Source organism: Rhinolophus ferrumequinum, chromosome 3, assembly GCF_004115265.2.
Source record: "Rhinolophus ferrumequinum isolate MPI-CBG mRhiFer1 chromosome 3, mRhiFer1_v1.p, whole genome shotgun sequence".
Classification (NCBI taxonomy): Eukaryota; Metazoa; Chordata; class Mammalia; order Chiroptera; family Rhinolophidae; genus Rhinolophus; species Rhinolophus ferrumequinum.
This window is the reverse complement of record NC_046286.1, coordinates 90,639,057-90,664,628: the sequence shown is the minus strand read 5'-3', so window position 1 is coordinate 90,664,628 and position 25,572 is coordinate 90,639,057. Positions and strand designations below refer to the sequence as shown.

The following is a 25,572-nucleotide window of genomic DNA, read 5'->3' as shown; positions in this document are numbered from 1 at the left end:
CATAGTCATCCATGAGAATGAAGGTGGGAGAGTGAATGAGCTAGAGAAGGGTCATCCGTGGTTAGGGGCTCTTTTGAGATCTGGGCTCCTCAATTTAAAATGGGGCTAGCTGGTATGGTTATTTTTTTCCTCCAGTTACATTCAGCTCTTCGGATGCAATCACAGGTTAGGGGCCAAGTTTCACTGTGGAGTTCAACCAATATTGCGATTTTGCCAAGAAAGTGAGATGAGAGGAGAAGAACAATTGTGTTGAGGCATTTATGAGGATACCGTTACAATGGTGAGCCACGGAAACTATGCTGGGAATGAGAGAAATAAAGACACAAGGAGAGAGAGACAAAAAGTGTAGGGTCAATGGATGGTGGTCCCAGTGGAGCCAAAGAATTGTAGGAATGGGAATGCTAGAGAAAATCTACTGCAGAGTCCGGGGGTGGTGGTCAGAGAGCTTGAAACTGAGATGATCGAGACGATACAGTTATTGGTACGACAAGTTCTAAAGTGCAATCTTGAAAGTAGCAGGCCAAGGTGGGGTGGAGGAAAAGTTCTTCAGAATTGTCAAATTAAAGAAGAAAGAGCTCATGTTCTTCAATAGATTTTGAAAGAATCAAGAATGATGACATGGATAGGGAGGAAAAAAAAGAATGCTTAGGTGTAGCAAAGAGGTAAACAGATGACAGCAACAAGAAGAGGTGTCGGTGCTAAGAGAAAGCACCATCTTTGATGTCTGAGGGGTAAGATGGTTGTAGGAGTCTGAGGAGGGAATAAGGTCTTTTATCTAGAACCGAAAAAAATCTTATTATTGTATTTCCCCTAGACTGAATGAAAGTGAAAGTGAGCTGGGCTTTAAGACTATAATTTTCTCAGAGCCCTCTTACCTCCAGATTCTCCCCAGCACACCAATGCAGAAAAGCAAACCAGTAGTTCAATAGGTTTTAGACTATCCACGAATAGATAGTAGGACACACGTTCGTCTGAGAACTGCAAGAAATCAGACCAATCATTGAACTTCATATTAGTCTATAATGCTGTATTCCCCACTTCCGATAATAATATCATACTTCTCATTTGCAGAGAACTTACCGTGTTGCACATACAATAAGTCCTGTACAGGTGCCGTGACGTGAAGAAAACCACACAGGGTGAATGTTGGTAATAGTCTATGGAAGCTGGGTCTGCAGGGCCTGTGTGAGACGGGCCACCATATCAAAGAGAGGCAAAGCTCATCTCCATGAGTAAAGAAAAGGGATATATATATGCTTGTCCCAGAAATGACAAAGAGAAGAGGAGGCTGGGCCCAGGCTGAGCAGAGCTCAGAGAATGGGTCCCTGATAGGTAGGGAGGCCACAGAGTAACTTTGGCAGTGATATAAACCCTCTCTTCCTTCTTTCTACAAGATCTTAAGAAATGTGCCTATTGTATGCAAGTGTACCAGACTGGATTTGTATTTTGGAGAAGCGAAAAAATAGAGCAAAACCAGAAATTTCTTTAAAGGACAGCCACTTAAGGGATTACATATACATAATCTCAATCCATCCTCTGTAGTACTGTTAATATCCATAATTATGGATAAAGACACTCAAACAGAGAGGGTAATTTTCCAGAGGTCACAGCTTGTAAGCAGCAAAGCTGAGATTCAAAAGTAAGTCTTTCTATCTACCTGACTCCAAGACTGGTATTCTCAACTATTGCGCTACTATTGCCTCTCAGATTTGCAGTGCTTCACCATAATTTTGACTGATGGTATACGGTAAATGTGTTAAATTAATGTAACTGTCATTACACGTTAAAAGCTTTTCATATTATTTTACCACAATATTTAAATAACCAGTTCAAATATGAAAGAAAAGTCTCTCATAATACTGTGAAAAAGGAAACCTTGTTATTTAATCAAATATGACAAGATTGCTAGAAATGCTTGACAGAATGTAACAGGGGCTTAAATGATTGCTTCCCCCAATATTTTGCGATACTTAATATTTGACGACTTTTTTTTTCATTTGTTTCCCGTTAGCTGCAACATGTGCGTAATAGAGAGAGTTCTTTCAAATATTCACTGTCGAAATCTATGAAGGACCCCTGGATTGGCCAGCCCTGAGTACATGCCTGGCCAGGATTTTCTGCGCAGAGCTCATTGGCTGTCGTTTTTAAGAGTCTGAAAATTTGGGGCTGGGTTGGCCCCGGGGATCACACAGAGGGACTCTTCCCTGGTGCCAGCACAGGCATCTTTGAGAGCCTCCTGTTCACCCCACACTGACCACCAATGGACCTTCTAAGGAAGGTGCAGGAGAGAGGCCTCAGCTCAGGTGGCAGCACCTGTGGCCACTAAAATCAGGAATCCTGCCCTCAGGTCACAACCAATCCTTCCTTTCAGGTCATATTAAGAAAAAGTTATTGTTTTCTGACACCACTGATATTAAACAACAACAACAACAAAAAAAATCAGGGAATGAAGAGAACTGGCTAGGATGTCATCATTTTATTTTGCCAAACTGGGATTTTAAAAGGAAAAAAAAAATTCTGTATTTATCATTACTTCATAAAAATAGGATCAGAATAAAGAACAGCTGGCCATTTTTCAAACACACACACACACACACACACACACGGATGGTGATGTATAATAAATACTCATATGCAAACTGCCTTTATTAATAATAATGGCAGCCAACATTTATTTTCACTTACTAAGTAATAGGCATTCTTCTAAGTGTTTTAGATATATTATCTCATTTACTCCCCAACTCTATGATGTAGGTCTCTTATTACTGCCATTTTATGGAGAAGCGAACTTAAATAACTTGCTCAGAGTCCCACCCCAAATAGAACATGGATTCAAAACCAGGCAGTCAGGCTCCAGAGCGCCTAATCTGCTTTTTCTAAAGACCACTTGGTAAAAAAGGCACAGCTCCACGTGAGACAACCCCAGTTCTCGTGATGCTTGTGAGAGCCACTTAACTAGTTTGGTGATCTTGAAAAATTTATTCAAACTGGGTCTGCCTCAGATTCCTGACCTGAAAAATGATAATGACAGGCCTTTCATAGGGTTTGCTATGAGGAGTTAATGCAAGGAAGAACCTAGTTCAGGGTTGGCAAGAGAGTAAGCACCTATAAATTACTATTATTGTATTATTGCCAGTAGTTTGAATGTGGATAGCGAAGTTGACTGTAAACTGTACATCATTCTCATACCATACTCTGGGTTCAGTTATTCCTTGTTAACTGTTTTGTTCTTTTCATAAAGTCAAAGGATTTCTCTGGGTGTTTTTTTTAGATAGACTCCACGACCATGTTGACTATTTATTCCCCGATGCCCATCCTCCAGTGACTACAACAGATTAGATTCTTACTTTCAAAGCAGACAACCAGCTACAGAGCACCTCTTGAGGAAAGCTCACAAGGTTTTCTCTGCTTGTGTTTTCATCAAGTACCAATGCAATGGGAAAAGTCATTTCCAAGACTCCTGACTTCCCCCAACTCTGCCTACTGTTCATGGAGATGGAAGATTATCCCAGGATTGGGGTGATGGGGGTGCTTGTATGGCCCCATAAAGCAACAGGCAAGTTTCAGGGCAATTTAGTTTTTAAGAATGTGTCTCATAGTTTTCCCCCAAAATTCCACTCAAAGTGAGATTTGTTAATTAATCGCTTCAATAAAGTTTTATTGAGTTCTCACCTCATGCCAGGACCGGATTGCAATAGTAAATGAAAGGATGGATCCTTCTCCTAAAGATGCTGACATCAGGTGGGTGGGTAGGTGGAGGGGCACTGAGAATTAATCAGTCAGTTAGGATGACGAGTGGCCAGTGTTCGGGTGAGGATAGATCATAATAGCGTGCAAGGAGTCAGGGGACTTAACCCAGATGCTATGGCTAGGGAAGGAGGTCTCAGGGTCAAGGACATTCATGCTGGCTAATCCAAGCGAGGCATTAGTCAGATGAAGGTAACAAAAATGAAACGGAATGAACTCCATGCAGAGGGAAGAACATGGGCAAAAATAACAGAAATATGTTATGTTTTAGGAACTGCACACACTGTAGTAAACACTTAACTGAAATCAAACATAGTGAATCTATTTGGGCTTCTCCTTCATTTATTAATACAGAAAAAAATTCTTTAAATTTTTTATTTTTTATTTTTAAAAACTTATTTTTCAATGGTAGTTGATATACAATATTATATTAGCTTCAGGTGTCCTAAACAACATAGTTATTAGACATGTATGTACCTCACAAAGTGATCACCCCAGTAAGTCTATTACCCATCTGATACCGTACATAGTTATTACAATGTGAGTTTATACAATAATGCAGCTCAGCATTGAACCTCTACCACATAATCAGATGGATCCCATAAGAGGTAGTGGAATTTGGCTTAGCATCTGGGTGAGAGATTAGCAGAAAATCCTAAGAATTTTTAAAAATATAATCATGTTACAAGTTAAGAAATTTGAAGGTATTTTTTGCTAGCATGATTCTATCATAGATTTAAGCATAAGATAGGAAAGAAGAGATCATAATATATTTACCTTGAATTCTGTTTTTTGAAAGTTAAAGCAATATGAACTTGGCTTGTGGAATATATAGATATTCCTGAAAAACATTATTTATAACAGGTTATTGTCATTATATGCAACAGACTAGTACTACATGTTGAGTTTCTTAGATTCAATTACAGGCAGCACAAGGTAAAGACAGATGAAAGTCAAAAAATAACTGAGAGAGGAGAAAAGTGGGTGCCAGGGACTGAGAGTGGGGAAAATAGGGAGAAGTTGGTAAAACAGTACAAACTTTCAGTTATATGATAAGTAATGTTTGAAGATCTATGTATAACACGGTGACCATAGTGGATAACACTGGATTGTACAATTGAAAGTTGCTAAACGAGTAAAACTTAAATATTCTCACCAAAATAAATAAATATATAAATAAATAAATAAATAAATAAATAAATAAATAAATAAATAAAATACGTGAAGTGATAGATGTATTAATTAACATGATGGGGAAATCTTTCACAACATGTACACATGTCAATTCAAAATAATGTACACTTTAAATATCTCACAATTTTCTTTGTCAATTATACCTCAATAAATCTAGGGAAAAATAACAACTGTATTGAATTACCGTGTTTTTCCGAAAATAAGACCTAGCCGGAAAAATAAGCCCTAGCATGATTTTTCAGGGTAACATCCCCTGGCAATAAGCCCTCATGCGTCTTTTGGAGCAAAACTTAATATAAAACCGGGACTTATTTTCGGAGAAACACAGTAGTCACCTAAAAGGGACAAAAATGATGTATCTCAGTGAATAAACTGTGAAAACTGATTTGGTTCTTAATGCTCTATGTCGACAATCAATTCTGACATTTTTTTTCTTCTAACATTTTTGTTTGATATTATATCAACACCAGACTAACATTGGCTTAACTCTTTTAAGTAATAGCTTTAAATTAAAAGCTTATATATCTGCTATATTAAATGCACACAAAAAATTTGTACTTACTGAAAGCATGCACAGAAGTCTTCAAAATCTAACCATATTTCTTTAGAAACACCAGTATTCATTGCTGTAAGTTCCTCCTGTGATTTTTCCTGTAGTGTTGTTGCCTGGCTGACCAAATCCCGCTCCAAATTAAATCCCTCAACTGGATAGGCTGTGTCATTCAATCCAAGGTCTGTTAGTTCATCTGTGCGTGGCAGGAGACAGACATGTCAAATATTTCTATGTTGTTAAATATTAAATTATTAAGATATGAAAAATTGTACTGGGGAGTTCACATATCAAAGTCTATTTTTGAGAAAACATTTACTGAGACAACACTTACATGCAAGCCTCAAATTTATGGAGGTCCATACAGAGAAACATTTTCATACACTTGGGAGAATTTATTCATGGCATACACATAGTAGAGTGTTCAGAAACTTCTAAATCACTTTCATAAATTTGGGCACATATTCTTTAGAGATTATAGAGATATAAAAGAAATTAGCTAGCTTATGAACTTGAAAACTGCTATACACAGATATATTCATGTAAGTGGGAACGGCTCAGACAACAGAAGGAGAAGTGAAAACTTGAAAGATCTGTTGCGATTAATGTATTTCAGTAAGTGACCTGATTAGTCCACACAGTTGGTGATTCCATAATCTCGTTTCATGTTCATCAGGTAATTCCATAAAATTCTGACAAACTTCTTAAACCTAAATTTGCTGTCTTACATTTTATGGGATTTCAGGTTGGGCCAAGTCTTCTTTACTTACGAACCGAGGAATTTGCAATACTTTTAGTGCTTTGATCACAACGTGCATGCATTAAAACCTGTGAACTTGACTCATGGGACTTTAATCAGATCGTCTTTTATTTTGACTTTAAGTATGAATTTAACCAGTGAGATGATCTGATTTTTCTTGCCCAGAGCAGATTAGAGTCAGTACATCAGAGAGACACTAGAGAGAACCTGATGAGAGGCAGGGTGAGGGAGAGCTGAACATTGTCAAGAGGAGAGACCCCTTTGTGCTTTGATGTCTATGAAAAAAAGTCATGAGAAGATTATCAATTTACCTTTTCCTGGTGTAAACTGTGAAGCAATATTACCCTGTGAATTGAAAGGAACACATTTAAAAAACATGTATAAGTTTAATAAAACATTACAGCTATCTAAAGTACCACAGTTTTTAAAAGAGTTAATACAATCTTTTAAACATTGAAGAACTATATTTTTTAAAATACTTACCAAAGCATACAGTAAAACAGAATTTGTTTTTAATCTTAAAATTCAAAAAATGTGAATTTAATGAAATAATTGATTGAGGGTTTCAGTTTGACATTAAAATGCAGAATATTTGAATTTATTAAATGATTGCATATTGTAATAATAGTTAAATTAAAACAGTAATATCCCTAAGTAGATGTATAACTTGACATGAGACACCTGTCGTTAATACAGGTTGACTATAATGAGATTATAGTTGGCAATTAATGGATAAAACCTAGAAAGACAGTTTTAAATTACAAAAGTGGTTCCTCAAAATTTTAAAAGGAAAATTAAGTCAAAGTCACATGTACAACTTTGTTTTCTCTGGAACACAATTAAAATAAGTGTAAAAGCTAAAATGGTATAAATTTGTACAGACTGATGATGGGTAATGTTGACAACATTTTGGATGATGTAATGTGGTGGAAGTTATCTCTAACAGAGTAGAGATAACTGAATATTCAGTGTTAGTAAGAAGAAAGCCCATTCATTTCTTAAGACACCAGAGAAAATTAGTAGGCAACTGAGAATTAGAGAATGAAATATGGACTGAAACAAAAGAATGGGTTGAACATCTATATAAGGAGCAGACAATTCACCACTTATCCCTAATGCATTTAGCATCTATAGTTCTTCTGCCTAAACAGGACACTGGGAGTTGCTTAAGTGGAGAAATTATATGAGAATTCTGCAGTTCTGGGTTCACAGAAACCATGGAAAGCAGGAGAAGCTAAGATACAGAGAAGAGAGGAATTAAGTAAATTTTCAGAGGCTGACCCATGAGACTTTCAGAAACTCTGTGCTGCTTGCCTTCAATAACACTGATGGATAGTGTGTGCCAATCCCTGGGACCCCAGATTAGATGAGCCTCAGTGGGAGAAACTGACCAGAGCCTAGGAAACACCTCAGGGATTCTGACATTTGGAGTTAATTTCACCTTCAAATGAAGCTAACTCATCCCATTATCCTAAATGAAAGCTACCAGTTGTCAAGCTCTATCAGTGCCACAGAGCTGCTTCCAATCATTAGCTCTTTAATGTCATACATTCCTTAAATGCATGTGTACAACAAAGTATGACCAGACAACTGAAGAAAGATTCTTATATAAAAGAAACTAATTGGTGTGGGTGAAGAGAATCATAGAAAACAGAAACAATCATAGAAGGAGAAAATTTTAAATTAGCAATATCAGAAAGATAAAAAGAAATTCATTTTTCAATAATAAACTTCTACAAAAATATAATCACAAACAAGAGAGAGCTCTTAGAAACTAAATATAGAAAAGTGAAATAAGTTCAATAGAAAGTTTGGATGATAAAATTGATGCAAAAGACAAAGAGACTAAAACTATAAAATTTTACAAGAATACACAGTGTGAAAGCTTCATGACATTGGATTTGGCATTGATTTTTTTGGATATGATACGTAAGGCGCAGACAACAAAAGTGAAAATAGATAAATTGGACTACATCAAAACAGAAAACCGATATTCAAAGGACACAATCAGTAGAGTGAAAATGCAACCTACAGAAATTATTTACAAAAGATATATTTCATAGAGGGTTAACATCTAGAATATATAAAGAAGAACAAAAAATGTTTTTTTAAATGGGCAAAGAACTTGAATATTTATCTCAAGAAGATATATAATTGGCCAATAAGCACGTCAAAAGATGCTCAACATCACTAATCCTTAGGGAAATGCAGATCAAACCTACAAGGAGATACCACCTCACACCCATTAGAATGGCTACTATTTAAAAAACAAAAACAAACAAACAAAACACCACATTAATAACAAGTGTTGGTGGGGATGTGGAGAAATTGGAATCTGTGTGCACTCTGGGTAGAAATATAAAATGGTGCAGTCGCTATGGAAAACAGTATGGTGGTTCCTGAAAAAATTAAAAATAGAACCACCGTATCCAAATACATATTCAACAACTATTCCACATCTGGGTATATACCCAAAATAATTGAAAGCAGCATTTCAAAGAGGTATTTGTACACCCATGTTCATGGCGGCATTATTTATCGAGTGTCCATTGCTGAGTAAATGGATTAAAAATGTGATACATACATGCAAGGCAATATTATTTCACCTTAAAGAAAAAAAAATTCTGACACATGATACAACATGGATGAACTGTGAGGATATTATACTAATTGAAATAAGCCAGTCACAAAATACAAATACTGTATAATTTCATTTATATGAGGTACCTAGAGTAGTCAGATTTCTAGAGACAAAAAGTAACGTGGTGATTTTAAGGGTCTGAGGAGAGGTGGTGATGAGAAATTGTTGTTAAAAAACTAAAATAATGTTTTCGTTTTGTAAGATGACATGAGTTCTGGAGATTAGTTGCACAGCAATGTGAATGTATTTAATATTGTACCGAGAAAAAGAAGTTCTCAAAAAAATAGTATAAGAAAATTCTCCATAACTAAAAAACATGAGTTTCCAGCTTGAACAGGCTCAGGGAGTACCTAGTTCACATTAAAAGACTCATCACCAAGGCCAATCATTGTAGAATTTTATTATTCCAACAATAAAAGGAAAACTTCTAAAACTTTTCAAGAGGGCAGAAAGAGTCACATATAAAAGATCAAGAATCAGAAGGTTATCTGTATTCTCAAGATCATTACTTGAAGGAGGAAGACAAAGGATTAAGGAAGCAATTCAAAATTCTGAGAGAAAGAACATCGAAACTGGAATTCTATATCGCACCAAAATATAAATCAGGCGGGAGGGTGGAAGATAGATATTTTAAAACATACAAATTCTCGTAATTTTCACTTCCTATAAATAGTTTCTCAGGCAATATTAGAGGATGAGGGCATAGGTGCCTAGGATTAGGGCACTTAGGAAGAGAACAAGTTTCTAGAAAATAAGAAATCAATCAGAAGAAAGAGACAAAAAAGGAAGTTCAACGATGACAGGGGCAAGCTTCCCTTAAGTTTAAACTGGAGCAAAAGAGCAAAGGATTCCAGCGAGTGATGTCTCCAGGAAAATAGTTGGCATTAATAGCATATGATGTGTTTGTGTGGCAAAGGGTGTTTAGAGGTCTTTTCTTTTTCTTTTCTTTTCTTTTCTTTTCTTTTTTTCCTTTCTTTTCTTTACTTTAGCATTTGAAAAGGGCTACTAATGTGTCATAGAAAAATATGCAAATGAAAAAAATGCACTAATTAGCTTGTACAAAAAGTTGCATAAGGAAAGAAATGTCATAATATTTGCCTCAGCAGTAATAATCCTTACACAGGTAAGGTGTGAAATGAAAAATATCTGGAAAACAGAGGAAAGTGGAGGGATGTGGAGATAAGTGAGTGCTCAATTCTTATCTTCCATAACAGAAAGTTGAGAAATAATGTTTACATTGAGAGATCAAAAAATAACAGAATCCAGTCATTTAACAAACCTATACTGGTGTCTGCCATATACGAAGCATTTTCACAGGTGCTAAAGGAGAAACAATATATAATAAAACCAATGTCTCAGTTATCATAAAGCCTTCTATTTAGAAATACGGAGATACGTATCAGAAGAAACTTTTTTTTTTTTTATTGGGGAAGGGGAACAGGACTTTTATTGGGGAACAGTGTGTATTTTCAGAGATTTTTCCAAGTCAAGTTGTTGTCCTTTCGATCTTAGTTGTGGAGGGTGCAGATCAGCTCCAAGTACAGTTGCCATTATTAGTTGCAGGGGGCACAGCCCACCATCCCTTGTGGGAGTCAAACCGGCAACCTTATGGTTCAGAGGATGCGCTACAATGAATTGAGCCATCTGGGAGCTCAGTGGCTCAGGCGGTTGGAGCTCCATGCTCCTAATGCCGAAGGCTGTCGGTTCGATTCCCTCATGGGCCAGTGGACTCTCAGCCAGAAGGTTGCCGGTTGGACTCCCGCAAGAGATGGTGGGCTGCGCCCCCTGCAACTAAGATTGAACATGGCACCTTGAGCTGAGTTGCCACTGAGCTTCAGAAGAAATTCTTAAAGTAAATGAGTGTGAAAAGGAAGGCCAAGTAATGAGGAGTGTTAAGAAAGGTTGACTTATTTTTATGATCTCACTGGTAATTTTTGACTCTAAAATGATTGCATGCAACAGTTTAGATTTTTAAAAAAATCTTTAAAAATGTTAATGTCTATTCATTTTCCTTACAAGATTCTCATCTTATAGTGATGGTGTGTCCTCCAAGGTATTGTATGCCATTTATAGAATTTAGTAGAAGTAAACTATGGTTCATTCATATAATGAAATAGTAAGAATAAAGATACTCTTTAGGTATAGATATGAAATTATTGCCAGTATGTATTAAGTAAAAACTTTCTCTTTATTTGTTAAAATTTGAGCAGATAAAAAGGAGGTGGTGGAATAGTGTGTGTGTGTGTGTGTGTGTGTGTGTGTGTGTGTGTGTGTGTCTTTGTATTTATGTAAAGAAACCCTGGCAATACCCTAAAGAGGACAGAGTAGTGAAAACAAAAGGGACATTAATGGAAGTAAGATTTCTTAATGTATGCCTCATATTTTTATTTTTGAACATGTGAATATATTCTCTATTAGAAAAATAAATACCTTTTCACACCCACCACACTGGCAAAAGTTGAAATGTCAGACAATGTAAGTGTTGGCCAGGATGTAAAGCAAAGAATATTCTCATCCAGTGCTGACAGCCATGGGTATGGATACCCCACACTAGAAAACTGCTTGCTATTTTATTGTGAGGTTAAACAGGTGAATGTCCTATGTCCCATCAATTATACTCCCAGGTTCATATCCTAGCATGGTTCGCTAGTCTAGTATCCACTGGGGCCAATGGTAGGATTTCAAGAGTCCATGAAAATGGACAATTGTTTAAAATTATATCTTTAGCTGAAGTTCAACATTTTCTTCAATGACCAATTTATCAACTCAGATAAGTAGCCACAATGTTATTAGCAATAACTGTGACATTATCCACAAAAGAAATCACAATCTTTTACATTATATTATAGTTGTGCAAATATCTTAAAATATCACATATGCTGATCACACCTTTGAAATTGCAGCAATTAAGCCCATTGTTAGATATCAAGGGGTCGTATCTTCCTGTGTATAGATATCCTGGGACCTGTAGCTGGCCAACTATCTGGCAAACATATTTAGTAGTCATTCAACCACCAAGCAGTGAAGTTGTGTTCTCATAAAACTAACCCAGACAGCTTTATTGCCTTCCACTGTTCCCTAACAAAAATGGTCAACCAATACGTAGAAAGAGATGAGTTGTTTTCATTGTGTGTTAAAATTTCAGAAAATTGAGAAAGGGAGCCATAGCACATAAAAGTTTATGAGCCCTGGAACTAAAAAAAAACTATTGGACATGTGTACAGAGACTTCATGGTACCATTGTTTGCAATAGTAAGAAATAAGAAGCAATGACTATATCCATTAACACTGTGAAAGTTATGCATTAATTACCTTTGACCAATGAAATGCATGAACTGTGACCATGCAACAAAAGAGCTGAATCTCACAAATGATGTTAAATGAAAGAAGTTCCAGAATTAATGTAAGAGTCCATTTAAGTAAAATTACCTAACAAATTAAGCTTTATATTGTTTATAAATGTATACTTAATTGGCAAAATTCAGAGTACGGAGTTAATACCAAACTGTAAATGGCAGATAGGAAACACAATGCAGAAGAGACACATCGGGACTTATGTAAGAGAAGAATATTCCATTATGCTCATCTAGGTGATGGATACATAAAAGCTTACTTTAATCTTTATTCTATTCAGATACATGCTATACATTCTTTTTTATGTATAATATATCTCATAATTTAAGAAAAATACTACAATTAAGAAATGGATCACTAATAAGAGTACCATAGTTAGTTACCTGAGATGTAGTTCCTGTCAATTGACTTAATTCTGGCTGGCTCAAGTTTTCAGTTTCATCATTTTCATTAAAGGAAGATAAACCAGATCCTGGAGGCATCCCTTTCTTAATAAGAGATTGTACATAATGACTAATGGAAAAAAAAAACCAAAAAAAAAAAAAAAACAAACTTCTGTTATCTTAGCATCTTGTTTAAAGTTACTAAGTAACTGCAGTTTTGTACTGAGATGTAATTGGCATATAACATTATATTAGTTTCAGGTACAACAAATAATTCCACATTTTGTATATATTGTAAAATGATCACCGCAAATCTAGTTAACATCCATCACCACGCAGTTATAATTCTTTTCCTTGTGATAAGAACTTTTAAGGTCTACTCTCTTAGCAACTGTCACCATATTGTACATTGTATCTTCAGGACTTATTTATTTTATAACTGGAATTTTGTATATTTTGACCCTCTTCACCCATTTTGCCCATGCAATCTGTTCTCTATGAGTTTGATTTTTGGTTTTTGGTTTCTTTTTTTTTAACTTATTTTTTAGATTTCACATACAAGTGAAATATGGTATTTTTCTTTCTCCGTCTGACTCATTTCACTTAGTATACTGCCCTCAAGGTCCATCTATTGTTGCAAATTGCAAGATTTCCTTCTTTTTTTTATCACTGAATAATATTCAATTTTATGTTAAATAATTGCAATTTGTCAACAATAGTAAGTTCTAATTTTGTTCATTTTATCATTCCCGTTCTTTTACAATTAATTTTTTTTTTCTTTGTGTCAAAAACATTGAATTCTTCCTATATTACTAAAGAAATGTTCTCTATCAGTCAGTGAATTGTGTAAAAATTTTCTGGAAACTATTTTAAACCCTTTTGCCACAATGGTCGGATGAATATATCCGAAATTTTTATACATAAAAATGTCATTTATATACAAAGCAGCTCAAATTGTTGTTATTAAATGCATAAAATAGTCAAAATGTAACTTTTTGTTTTTTGTGGATTTCTGACACATTTTGAAAAAACCTTGAAATCAATTAACACAGTGAAAGCATTAAAGCTGTGGTCGCTGATTTTGAATATTCATCAGAACATAGGAATTTCACAACATTTAGAATTGATTTACTTAAGTATCAGATTAATGTATCAATGTAATAGGTTCAGAGTCAAAATCTTAATTATGAGTCTTGAGCACTTACGTTTATAATTGGGACATTTATACTAGCAACTCAAGTTTACAGTATTTCCTTTCAAGTTAATTGCTAATATGACCCCAAATCACCATAGCCATAGCTAGAAATCTATAGGCACAATAAAAAGACATTTGTTATAGTATATATATTTTAGGTAAATGTGTTTCAAAGATAAAATTAAATTTCATGTATACATACTTCCTAAACTTTTGCATTTTCTTCCTGGCTAGTGTTCTGTAAAACAATTCACCTCAAGCTAAACATCTTTGATTTACCCGAAACTGCCACTAGAGGGTAGCACAAACATATTTATGAGGCTCCCGTTCCATCAAACAATGCCAGGAGCGAAGAATGGGCATATCTAACATGTTGCTACAGTGACAGTGTTCCAAAGAAAGGCAGTCGTGGCAGCTGTCACTTTCAAGGGCTTACCAAAAAGAAAAAAAGAAAAAAGCAAGGAACCTGCTTTTATGTTGACCTGATAACGCTTCACAGCAAACCGGGTGAAAGGACATTTCTTTCAAGTAGGATGAAATGCCAATCATATACCTTTGTGTCTGGCCCTGACAGATAGAACGAATATGCTAGCAAATCATAATAGTTTCAAGTAGTGAATAGATTAATTGAATCCAATCAATTGCTAAAGTTACCTGTACCTGGGTCATAGAATTTAATCTACCTTAATCAAATAATAAAGGTGAAAGAAGGTGTAAGAAAATCAAGTAAGGAAGTAAATGCAGTTCATGTTGTGAAACCAACCCATTTGTGGTCCCTGTTGACACAGATTTTAGAAGTCTGGGTGTGGCATTATGAATCATGAGAAAACTTGTCCTGGTAGTTAGCAGCCATGGTTCTTACAGTCCACAAAATCTCTGACTAATATGCACCCTCGGTCAGCTGAGAAAAATTAAAAATGACCTGGAATGGTAAAATCACCATCTGAGTGGGTATCATTAAGCATAAAATTAATTAGAAAAATAAAAAAGCATTAACATGTTAATGTTAAATTTAGGAAAATTCTACATATATGTGGGTTTGTTTTTTGTGGGTTTTTTTTTTTTTTTGCATTTGAAACACGAGAGAGTTTAGCATGTTACATAATCCAACAAATTAGGTTTTAAAATGTATATATGATTAAGTTAAAAGAAAATTTTGGTTGGTAAAGGCTAATAGTACATATGGGAAAAATTAAGGTTTGCAAATACATGAGTTTATTTGAACTTTTAATATGACTTAATACTTGGCAAGATTTTATTTGCTATAATTTTTGGCATTCAAAGTACTTAAAGAGAAAATAAAATATACAGTAGTAATGTTGTAAATGCAATTTACGATGTTGAAATTCAGCTAACTGAATTTATTTAAAGCTTTTATAGAAAGTAGTACATTTATGTATAAAACAAAAATTATTATAAATTAAATGAGAGTTTGAGGAAAATGTAACAGTAAATTTTAAAACCCAAAGTAGCAGCAAATGGCCTTTCTGTTTATGAAACTGTCCTTCAAGGTTTGACATTGCTAATTGCCAATGTCTGTGCTGCCTGAGGGTACCTCCTCATCCACTGCTCAGTTAGATCATCAATGCATAGAAATGACAAGTCTTAAAGATTACAGATTTGAAGAATATCTGTAATATTTTCAACTTAAATAGAGTCCATAAAAATGTAAATTAACTAGCTATGATGTAAAGAGGTTTTAAGAGTAGGGTAATACTTTTCTAAATTTTGACTGCTTTTCTTCTTCAGTTTCTATTCCTATCATGGATTTTATTAGGTTAGTTCAAAAGTAATTGCAGTTTAAAAGGTTAAAAATAATTGCAAAAACCGCAATTACTTTTGTACCAACCTAATAACATATCCAAAGGAATGACCATATCTAATGATCATTATGTGTGTGACCTATAATATGTCATGCTATAATTTTAATAAAACTTTACTAAAGTTTAAAATACACTCAAAAAGTACTCTAGTGCCTGTCCAGCCTGCCCCTTGAGTGTGTCATCCTTGCAGGTGGCCAGGTGATGATCTGGTACAGTCTGAAGCTGGCCACTGAGCATACTGGCCCCGGGACCTCCTGGAAGGGGACCTGCTATAGGCCTAGTTCAGCCACAGTCTGTGCCTGTCTGGCGCCACCTGGCATGAGGCACAAAGCAATCCAGAAATGGCTGCCACCTGAGCTGTGCTTGGAGGTACCTTGAGAGGGCAAGCTGCAAACCAAGGCTGTTTGTTGCTACTACCGGACTTAGGGCTGCTCAGCCAGAGGCACAGGATATGCAGAAGCCAGATACTGCTTGTTTGGGTTTTGTGAACCTTTGAGAGATTTTAGGAAAGTCTGCAGCATGAGCCAAGGCAGCTGTTTATATGGAAAAGCTGCCGGAAGCAGCTTGGGTGGGTCTTAAAGTTAGGTGTGGTGGGGTCTGAGGGAAAAACTAGGTTGGGGCAGAGAAAGGTGATAACCAGTTTGATGGAGACTCAGATATGGTGACTGACTACATCTGCAGGCAGGGAGGGGGAGGGCTCAACAAAGAAACAATTGCTTCTGCCAGCTCCTCTATCCAGGAGAAAGCTGCCCCTCCAGGCCTCACCCTGAGGCCAGACAGCTCAGTGTGTGGGACTGGCCCGTTCTGATCTCTGCCCCTCCTACTAGTCTCTGAATGTCCGTAGTTGTAGGGCTTTGGTTCAGCTAAACTTCAGGTGATTCTCAACAATGGTTGTTCTGTGGTTTAGCTGTAATTAATGTGGTAATGAGAGGAAGTGAACAGAGCATTTACCTACTCCACCATCTTGACCAGAAATCCTACATCCATGTGTTCTTAATTTCAGTTTCTATATTCCTTGTTTCTAAACTTTTTGTTTGATTTCTTAAAATCATTTTACATACTATTAGTTATTTTTATATTTTTACATCTTTATTGAGGGATACTTGAAGTACAATTAATCACATAGATTCAAAGTGTAAATTTTATAATCTTTGATATATTATATTTATATTTCCGTGTATTCGTTCTGTATTTGTTATTACTGCATAACAAATTACCACAATTTTAATGATAATCATCACATCTTCAACTCATATCACCCACTATTCCCTCTTTTTATTGCTATTTGTGGATTTTTGGTCACTTCTCTGAACTCATTAAAAACTTTAGACCCAAGATCATAGTCCTTCTAAATACTCTATTGTCATATTCAAATATTAGCAAATTTAGATTCCTTCACCTCCTCCTCTTCTTCCCCCCTTTTTTTCATTGCCATTGGTATATTTAGTTCTTTTTTTTTTCTCTCTCTCAAGGTGACAAATTTCATCTCCCAAGTTTCTATGACAATCATCTAGTCTTGTGATTTAATTATCAGGCAATAACCCAAAATATTCATGAGTGCTAAGGTTTAAGTAAAAGAAAATGCCTTTTTGTTCTAAAACAGTAACCAAAACTATAAAGCCAGACTCACTTAGGCCTTATTTTAACCAATTCAAAATTTGTCTTAACTATTTATAATTATAAAGTAGAACCTAAAAATATTGTTTTCCTATAATCACTGCATTAACACAAGCTTTAGTACATTTGTCACCAAAGCATAAATTTCTATTTATGAAATGAAATTGTTTGAAATGTTTTAACTATCATATTAGGACACCTAAATTCAATTGGACTTTGTAATAGGACAAGGAATATTCCTCCTACTTATATAATAAAAATGGGTTAGATTTTCTCATGTTAATCTATAAATAGAAATATAGGTCAACTAATAAAAACTAATATAACAGTGTCATAATAAAACACTACAATTATAGGCAGATTACTTATTCATTCCTTTCAACATTATACAAAATTTATGCAATGATGAAAATGTTGTTTTAGAATATTTGACTATTGAGAACTTAAAGTGTGGCTTGTGCCACTAAAGAATTTATTTAAAAATTTTTATTAATATTAATTAACATAATTATATTTATATAGCCACATGTGCCTGGTGGCTACAATAGTAAATAAACATAGTAAAAAACATTCTGAATAACTTAGATGCCCCAAAATATTTTGAATTCAATTAATATTTACTGAGCACCTGTTATATCCAAGTTACCATTTAAATATTAAAGTATTATGTAACAAAGCCCGTATGTAACCCTTGAGATCCCCATTCTAATTATACAGAAGCCATTAACTCATTTAAAAAAATTTGATGGTATTTCTTCTCATTGCACCCAGAAATTTAGGGTCAAATTTTGAGGAGTCAAGGTTATTAGAAGTAGACAATCTTGAACATTGATAAAGAAATCATTAGAACTCTGAAAAAAAAACTAAAACTACAACAAAACCAGTCAAACAAATACATTCCAGAAAAGGCCAGTAGTCTGGGGTCACTGAGTGCTAAGGTAAGTATAGTCTCTTGAAGTCGCTCTGACATAAGAAGACAGTAGAGCGATAATGTTCAGTATGATTCATCTAGGCAACAAAGAAGGCTTCAAGTGTGCTCTACTTAGGAAGAAAAGATATTTTTAGTATATTCATAATATATACATTACAAGTCGTTGACATAATACAACTTTTTACCAAATGGACGACAACAGTGATAACATTTTATTTCATATATATTATATTACAGCATCAGTTAGTATTATTTGTGTCCCAAGTATAACAGAAAGCCTAATTCATGGTAGAATTAATAGAAAAATAAGTTTTTCTATTAATTGCAAAGTCTAACAGGATTGAAAAATAACTTACACAATATTCTATTACCTATCTAGAAACCTAATAAGAAAAAAACAAGAATACAGTGGGACATATAATTGTTGTGAAATATTTGAAGATCTGACATGTAGAAAGGGAATGAACTGAGTCATATTATTTTAACTGCTTCACAGGTTATTCATTTTAGGGGAAGAACTATATTCATTTAGTAAACATCTTGTCAGAACATGTTACTTGCTAGATAAGGGAGTAGGGAGGGATAAAGTAGTCCGTGCTTTGAGGACACAGTCTGTGAGGAGGCAGCACAAAACCAAAATGGAGGGCTAGACTGCTCTCTGAATGAGAAAGTGGAGAGAGAAGCAGGAGCCTGAAGAGAACAGGGAAGTGGCTACCCAGTGTGGCGAGAAGCTTGGAGACTATGGTTAATGGTGCTCAACTGGAATTTACAATAGTAAAGTAGCTGAATGATTTAAAAGCAGGAGTATATAATATTCTCCTTTAATTAATTGTGTTGCTCAAATATGACCAAAATATAGTGCCTCCCTCAAGCTATCCATACTTTCCATGAAACCATTAGAAAAATCTGCTATATGCACAAATAATTGGGGTGTTTTTCTTGTTGTTTTGGTTTTGTTGGGTTGGTTGGTTTTAAAGAATGGGAAATAGAGGAGTCAAGGTAAAGTGAGTTCTGGATCCAACTGGGTAAGGAACAGAGAGGAGAGAATAGCCATGGGAGGTGAAATGCAAACGGAAGCAGGAAGTCACAAGCAGAGACACACATTTAGTTCAAGACAATAGACTGAACACAAATTTATTGTATTGTACTGTGACCTCCCTCCTACAATTCCACTGGGGTCTCAGAAGAAATAAAAATAAATAAAAGCACAATCATGCAGAACTGGCAAAATAGAGGTGCCATGATTAGAATGGTAATACATCCCTTAGAGTCAGACAGGAATAGATTGATGGCAAAACCCAGCAAAACAGAGAACCAAAAATCTCATTAGGACCAAAAAAAGAAAAACAAGGGAATCCAAAATCTGTGAGGTTACCCTGAATCCTCTATGATGAATCGTAAATTAAAAGCAGCAGAGGCTAGGGAAAGACATAGGCTGTGGGCACTGCAGCCAGAAATGATGGAAAAACAAGTGTCCATCGGATACCCAACAAAATCTTTACATGTAGTTAAATTTAATAAATACCCACACTGTTGATAAAAAAAAAAAAAAAATGATGGAAAGGGCAGGTGAGCTAACTATCCAGTCACCTTCACAGCAACTGAATTGAACTGTTGGCCTTATGTAAAACTTGCATTGTGGCTCTGAAGTGCAGCTTTAAATTGGAAGATTATCAAAGGGTAATGGGAGATGACAAGCACAGCAGGACCTCAAACACTTCCACCAGGAAGATGAGGAGCCGGGATATCCAGAAGGAGAACCACATCTATCACAGGCTGATGGCAAATTCTTCCACCTCCTGCACAATCAGTGACATCAGGACTCTATTCAGGGTTTTAAGTATTTCTGCAAAATAAGTTCTTTGAAGTGCAATCACAGAATTTGGGACATGCCACAGAATTTGGGAATGGCAATTATTACAGTTTATTGTAATTATTTACTTATACATTCAGCTTCCCTAGAAGCTGACAGCTCTGTGGGGCACGATAAGTGTGTTATCCTTCTATTTTCAAGTGAAATATAGTGCCTTGTTGTATTAGTTCTCTAGAGTTGCCTAGGTTGCTTAAACAACAGTAATTTATTTTCTCACAGTTCTGGAGGTCGGAAGTCTGAGATCAGAATGGTCAGTCTCTAGTGCGGACTCTCTTCCTGGCTTGCAGACAGCTACCTTTTCACTGTATGTCCACAGGACCTTTCTTCAGTGGATAGAGAAAGAGTGTACTCTGTCTCTTCTTATGAGGACACTAATCTTATGACCTCATTTAACAGCACTTACTTCCTTAGAGGCTCTATTGCCAAAGACAGCCACACTGGGTTTAGGGCTTCAACATACAAATTTTAGCAGGACACATTCAACCCATAACACTCACACATAAAACATTAGCAAAATATGTTTGTTAATTAAGTGGATTAGAGAACTCATAAGCTATACAAGATCAAAGAAATATCCTGGAATAAGTATTATACATATAGTTGACCTTTTCATTAAATGGAAGTTCTTCAAAATGCTCCCATTTAGTGTTATTTTTAACCACACAAACCACACTATATATATATTTTTTTTTTTTGAGAGCAAGATGCATTTGTAGGAAAGGATGTTATTTACTTACGTATCTGTTGGAATTGTAAATGGAGTCATTCTATAATTTAAAAATGGACTTGATATCTCAAGAAACTGTATAGGCTTCTTTATTATTAATTCTAAAAAAAAAAAAAAAAGGAAGTGTGATGTACTTTTGTTTTCATCTTCTAAGATTACATGCAGAACTTAACATTTAATGCTGTACTAATTATATCACTATTCACCCAGCAAATTTCAATGGCGTTAATTGCTGAATGAATATACTTAGACAATAATGAGGTATTAGAAAAGACGAAAGGAGAAAATGCAAAAGCAAGGAAATGAACACAAAAAAGCTGTTGTTATTATTAACATAATTTAAGTTATTTGGAAATATATATATATATATATATATATATATATATATATATATGCCATAGCTCTCCAGTTTATTTTATCATCCTTCATTAAAAACTGCATAAAGTAACTATGGAAAGGCTATAGATGTTAAAACATAAACAAATGATGACTTATTCTCCTAGACCATAATTTTTAAATTACTAGTGTTTCTTTTTTAATCCCATCTTGTGCTTCTACTTTAAAATTGATTTTTCATTGATGGTCTCATTCATTTCTTCTCTTGCCATCTTGGTCTTTCTCCCATTCAAACTTGGTGCTCATGGGAAAAGGAGTAAGAATGAAGACTTGCAGAGAAAAATATTGAAGGTGTAAAGAGTTAGACATGGATTGTGAGGAATTTAGAAATGAACTGAGAGAATAAGAGCAAGTTGGGAACAGTTCCTCCCATGTGAGTCTGTTTATTTCTGACACTAACTACCATTCATTAAGTGGCTATATGACAATATTTACGCAGGAGGCAGTCGAGGGCAGAAGTTCTATTCCTACAGGAGTTTTAAATAGAAATCAGTTAATTCAAAGATCATGTCCTACAGGGTATTCTAGAATGATTTCCAAATTAAAAATTCATTCCAGTGGCTTAACATATGCAATTTAAGATTCCATATGATATTTATTACAAACCACTTTTACACCATCATAATAATCACAATGCCATCATCCAAACAATGGCCTTGATATAGTTGGTCCATTTAGACATGAACCAAACTGCTCAGCTTCTGAGACGTGGAGAATTCTTTAATGATATAAAATTTAGACATAAAATTAAATGAAAGCTTTCAGTGTAATGTTGGGTGGAGTGCCTTGATATACATCTTTCGTTACCAGTGAAATTATTAGACCTTCACATAGAAAAATGTTACTTAGGAAGATTTTCAGACATGAACCATACCTTGAGGTTCATCTGTTATCGCCGTTTCTTTTTTTTGACGAAAAAGTTTCCAGGGAGGCTCTGGGGGTGGTTTCGGTGGAGCTACAAGAGGGCAAGACCTGGTTCTGGTCATCAGCACAGGATGGCTACAGATGTGGGACAGGCCATATTCTCGTAGCTTCTCAGCAGAATTGCACTAAAAGATGGAAGGTAGATTTCAAAGAATTCTTACAATTGCTTCATGCATATAAAATAATACCTTTCTGTCATTATAAAAATACTATCATCGCTATAGAGACACAGTGGTAATAAAGAAAAAAATAACCATCCATATTTCTACCTCTCTTAACATAAGCAATCTTACCATTTGTATTTCTTTCCATCTTTTACTTTTTCTGGGGCCTCATTTCCTTATTTACAAATGAGAGTCTAGACATATAAGCTTCTTTTGAGTTCTAAGAGTTTAAGACTATGAGATTGCAAAACTCAGCACATCAGTTTGGGTCTACAATTAATCAAACATTATTTTTATAGGTCAAAACTTTGATACAAGTACGTAATATGTAAAGTGCTATTTGTGTATTTGTTTGTTTGTTTTTAATCACCAGCAGTTGCTACATAATATTTTAAAAAATCCACTGCATTTATTGGGTCAGGTCAATGAGGTGACAGCAATTGCCTTGTCTATGGTTTATTCCCTCATCCCAAACAGCAGCTCCCCGACAGGAAATCCCCACGGCCACTCCTGACAATGGAGCCATTCATAGAAGGACAGAGAATAGAGGCTGCCCTGTATCCTGCCAAATCAAGCAGTCTCCCGCACAGATGCTTCCCATATTCCACTGTTCAGGTCTCCTGAAGCCACTCGGCTTTGGAACAGTTCAGAATTATACTTAAGCCGAACTTTAGTTACTGATTGATGGCTGGAATATGCCATAAGAAAGCAGAAAGTATGTGCAAGATAAAGGAAGCAATACTGCAGTCAAATTCTGATGGTCACAGTCTAAAAGTTGAAACATTTAAAGTTTCATTAAACATTAAAATCTACTATTAACTACATTATAGTCAGTTTTACCCAAACTGTTTTTCTTCCTAGTGATTTTGCATCATTGAGTGCTATGGAAATAGCAATGCTTGAAAATGTAAATTTATAAAGCTGTCATTGGGACCAGAAACCTACCTATCAGCTTATTCCAAATTATTGCCTCAGCTAGAATATGCCTCGCTCTTGTGACTATTTCTCTACAGTTCAATCTATACTTCAGGGAGACATAAAATAGGAAGGGTATCTGTAAGACAGGACAGTTCTTCCTGAATCCAAGGATTAATGAATCATTGCAATAATTAATTAGTAATTGTAAGAAGGAGTTCATCGGTGCAGTATTGAGTCCAGATGAGCCACTTAAAAGTACGTAAATATTCAAAAGAAAAAGAAAAGTGATTGATGTGTGTTTGATTTTTAAAGGCCTAATGAAAAAGTAGGTGAAATCATTATATCCCCTTATCCCTTTTGTGGATGTTAGTAATTTACTGAAAAAAAAAAAAATCAGAAACTATGGAATTATGCCTTAGAGTGACCTAAAAAAATTATTTTTTATAGATGTTCTAAAGCTTAAGCCTTTTTTCTACGTTAGCCCTGTCAAATTTTTGAACTTTTCCAACACTTGAAAGTAATCCTTTCCATGAGAATTTACAGTAGAATTTATTGATGTTATTCAGTAAGAAAATGCTTCAGTTATGGTAACAAAAAGCACATCACTATAAAATTTACATTTCAATAATATCCAAAATAGATGTCATGCTCAAAGTAGTATTTGAAACTGAACATTTTCAAGATAGTTTACTATTTATAAAATTTGGTACATGTCTTAATTCCTTCTTACAGTTGCAACCAAAGTTGTAGTCTATTTACTTTCTTTTCTTGAGCATTAAAAAATAAAACAATTTAAAGCATTTTGAAAATGTAAGGTATTGTGTCAAATGATTAAGTATGGTATTGGCACCTATTGTATTGTTTGAATAATCCACACAAGTATAATACTAGCCTGATTTAAGGTATGTAAGCCAATTTCTCATACTTCATTTTATTTCCAACATGCTGCACAATATTTCTGAATGATGAAAAGCAATACCATTAACAATAGTTACAGTTTGATGTTGAGAAACTTTGTTAAAGGATTTCAAGTTTCCTTAGGTTAGAGTTAGGGACAGAGAAGAATTAAGAATAGTGAAACATTTTAGTGAAATGTTGAGTAGGCACTCAATAAATATTTTAAAATAATTCACGTTTAAGACTTAAATCTGAAGTTTCCTTGCCCATAAGACCCTTTCATTCCTTTACCCCATCCCACCTCAAAAATTCTTTAAAAGTAGGCGTTTGGTAAGGTGGGAGAGGCGTTTTTAGATCTCCCATATCCCCGATTTAAATAAAACTAAAACATTGAACACCCAAGAGCAAGAAGATGGGCAGATGTGGCATAATTCATGACACCTTTCTCCTTCCCAAGTTTTGTTGTTTTTCTTGTGTTCTGGACCAAGTTTTTAAATAAATGTAAGGTATTGACTTTCTTTTACATGTTGGTGTTTGGAGCTACAGTTTTTAGCAATGCACTCCATTTAACAAAACTCCATTAGAATATTTTTTTTTTCTGTAGATTTATCTTTAAAGCATTATATCTCCCTTATAAGTTGATTTTTACCAGGAGAACTAGAACATCCCACTAGCTAATGTAAAGAATCAGCAGGCGAATTAGGGAGAACGTGACACTACAGTCAGTTCATTATAGCCTTGAAGTTTAATATTTAATTACTGTTACAGACACTGGGCAAATTCCTGAGCCTCAGGGCCCCTTAAGCCATTTTCAACTTCACTCAGAGGATTTATAATATTTTTTGCGTCCTGAATCACTCCCACATCGGCAAGCTGCTTCTAAGACTTCTCCCCTTGCAATCCATTCAACCTTTAGTAGTTCCCTGAAACCAGTGGGTTCACTTTCACCTCCAGATTTTCCAGCACAAGTTTCCCTCTGCTTGCTAAGATGTACTATATAATGAGGCCTACCATGGTTGCATTTGTACAGACTTTTTTTCTTGTCATTATTTTCTAAACAATACAGTATAGCAACTATTTATATAGCATTTACATTGGATTTAGGTATCATAAGTAATCTAGAGATGATTTAAAATATGCAGGAGGCTGTGTGGAGGTTATATGCAAATCATATCCCATTTTATTTAAGGAACTTGAGCATCTGTGGATGTTGGTATCTGTGGGGGGTCCTGGACCCAATCCCTTGCTGGTACTGTATACTGCTGCACTTCTACTAGTCTTATACTTTAATGTAATGAATGCAGAACATATGGAATTCTAGAAATAAAGTGTTAGATATCTAAGTCTCCCAAAGGATTAGGATTCAATAAGCCCCAAATGCAATAGGTTGTTTCTAAATTGAATAGTAATCTGGTGGTCTTTACCCTTTTTAAAGGAAAGATAAAAATGATTTTTATGTCCAAGCACAAAAGATAACT

The 25,572-nt window shown here is 35.1% G+C and overlaps 1 protein-coding gene across 1 annotated transcript in view; it reads right to left on the bottom strand.

Moving 5' to 3' along the window:
- Positions 1 to 25,572, bottom strand: part of ADGB (androglobin) — a 141,139-nt gene that overhangs the window by 67,201 nt on the left and 48,366 nt on the right. The window contains exons 11-17 of the mRNA XM_033095014.1: positions 22,066 to 22,240; positions 20,806 to 20,896; positions 12,630 to 12,759; positions 6,563 to 6,596; positions 5,504 to 5,687; positions 4,525 to 4,588; positions 876 to 978 (exon numbers count right to left, since the gene is read on the bottom strand). Of these exons, the coding sequence (XP_032950905.1) occupies positions 876 to 978; positions 4,525 to 4,588; positions 5,504 to 5,687; positions 6,563 to 6,596; positions 12,630 to 12,759; positions 20,806 to 20,896; positions 22,066 to 22,240 (781 nt within the window). The remainder of the gene's footprint in view (positions 1 to 875; positions 979 to 4,524; positions 4,589 to 5,503; positions 5,688 to 6,562; positions 6,597 to 12,629; positions 12,760 to 20,805; positions 20,897 to 22,065; positions 22,241 to 25,572) is intronic.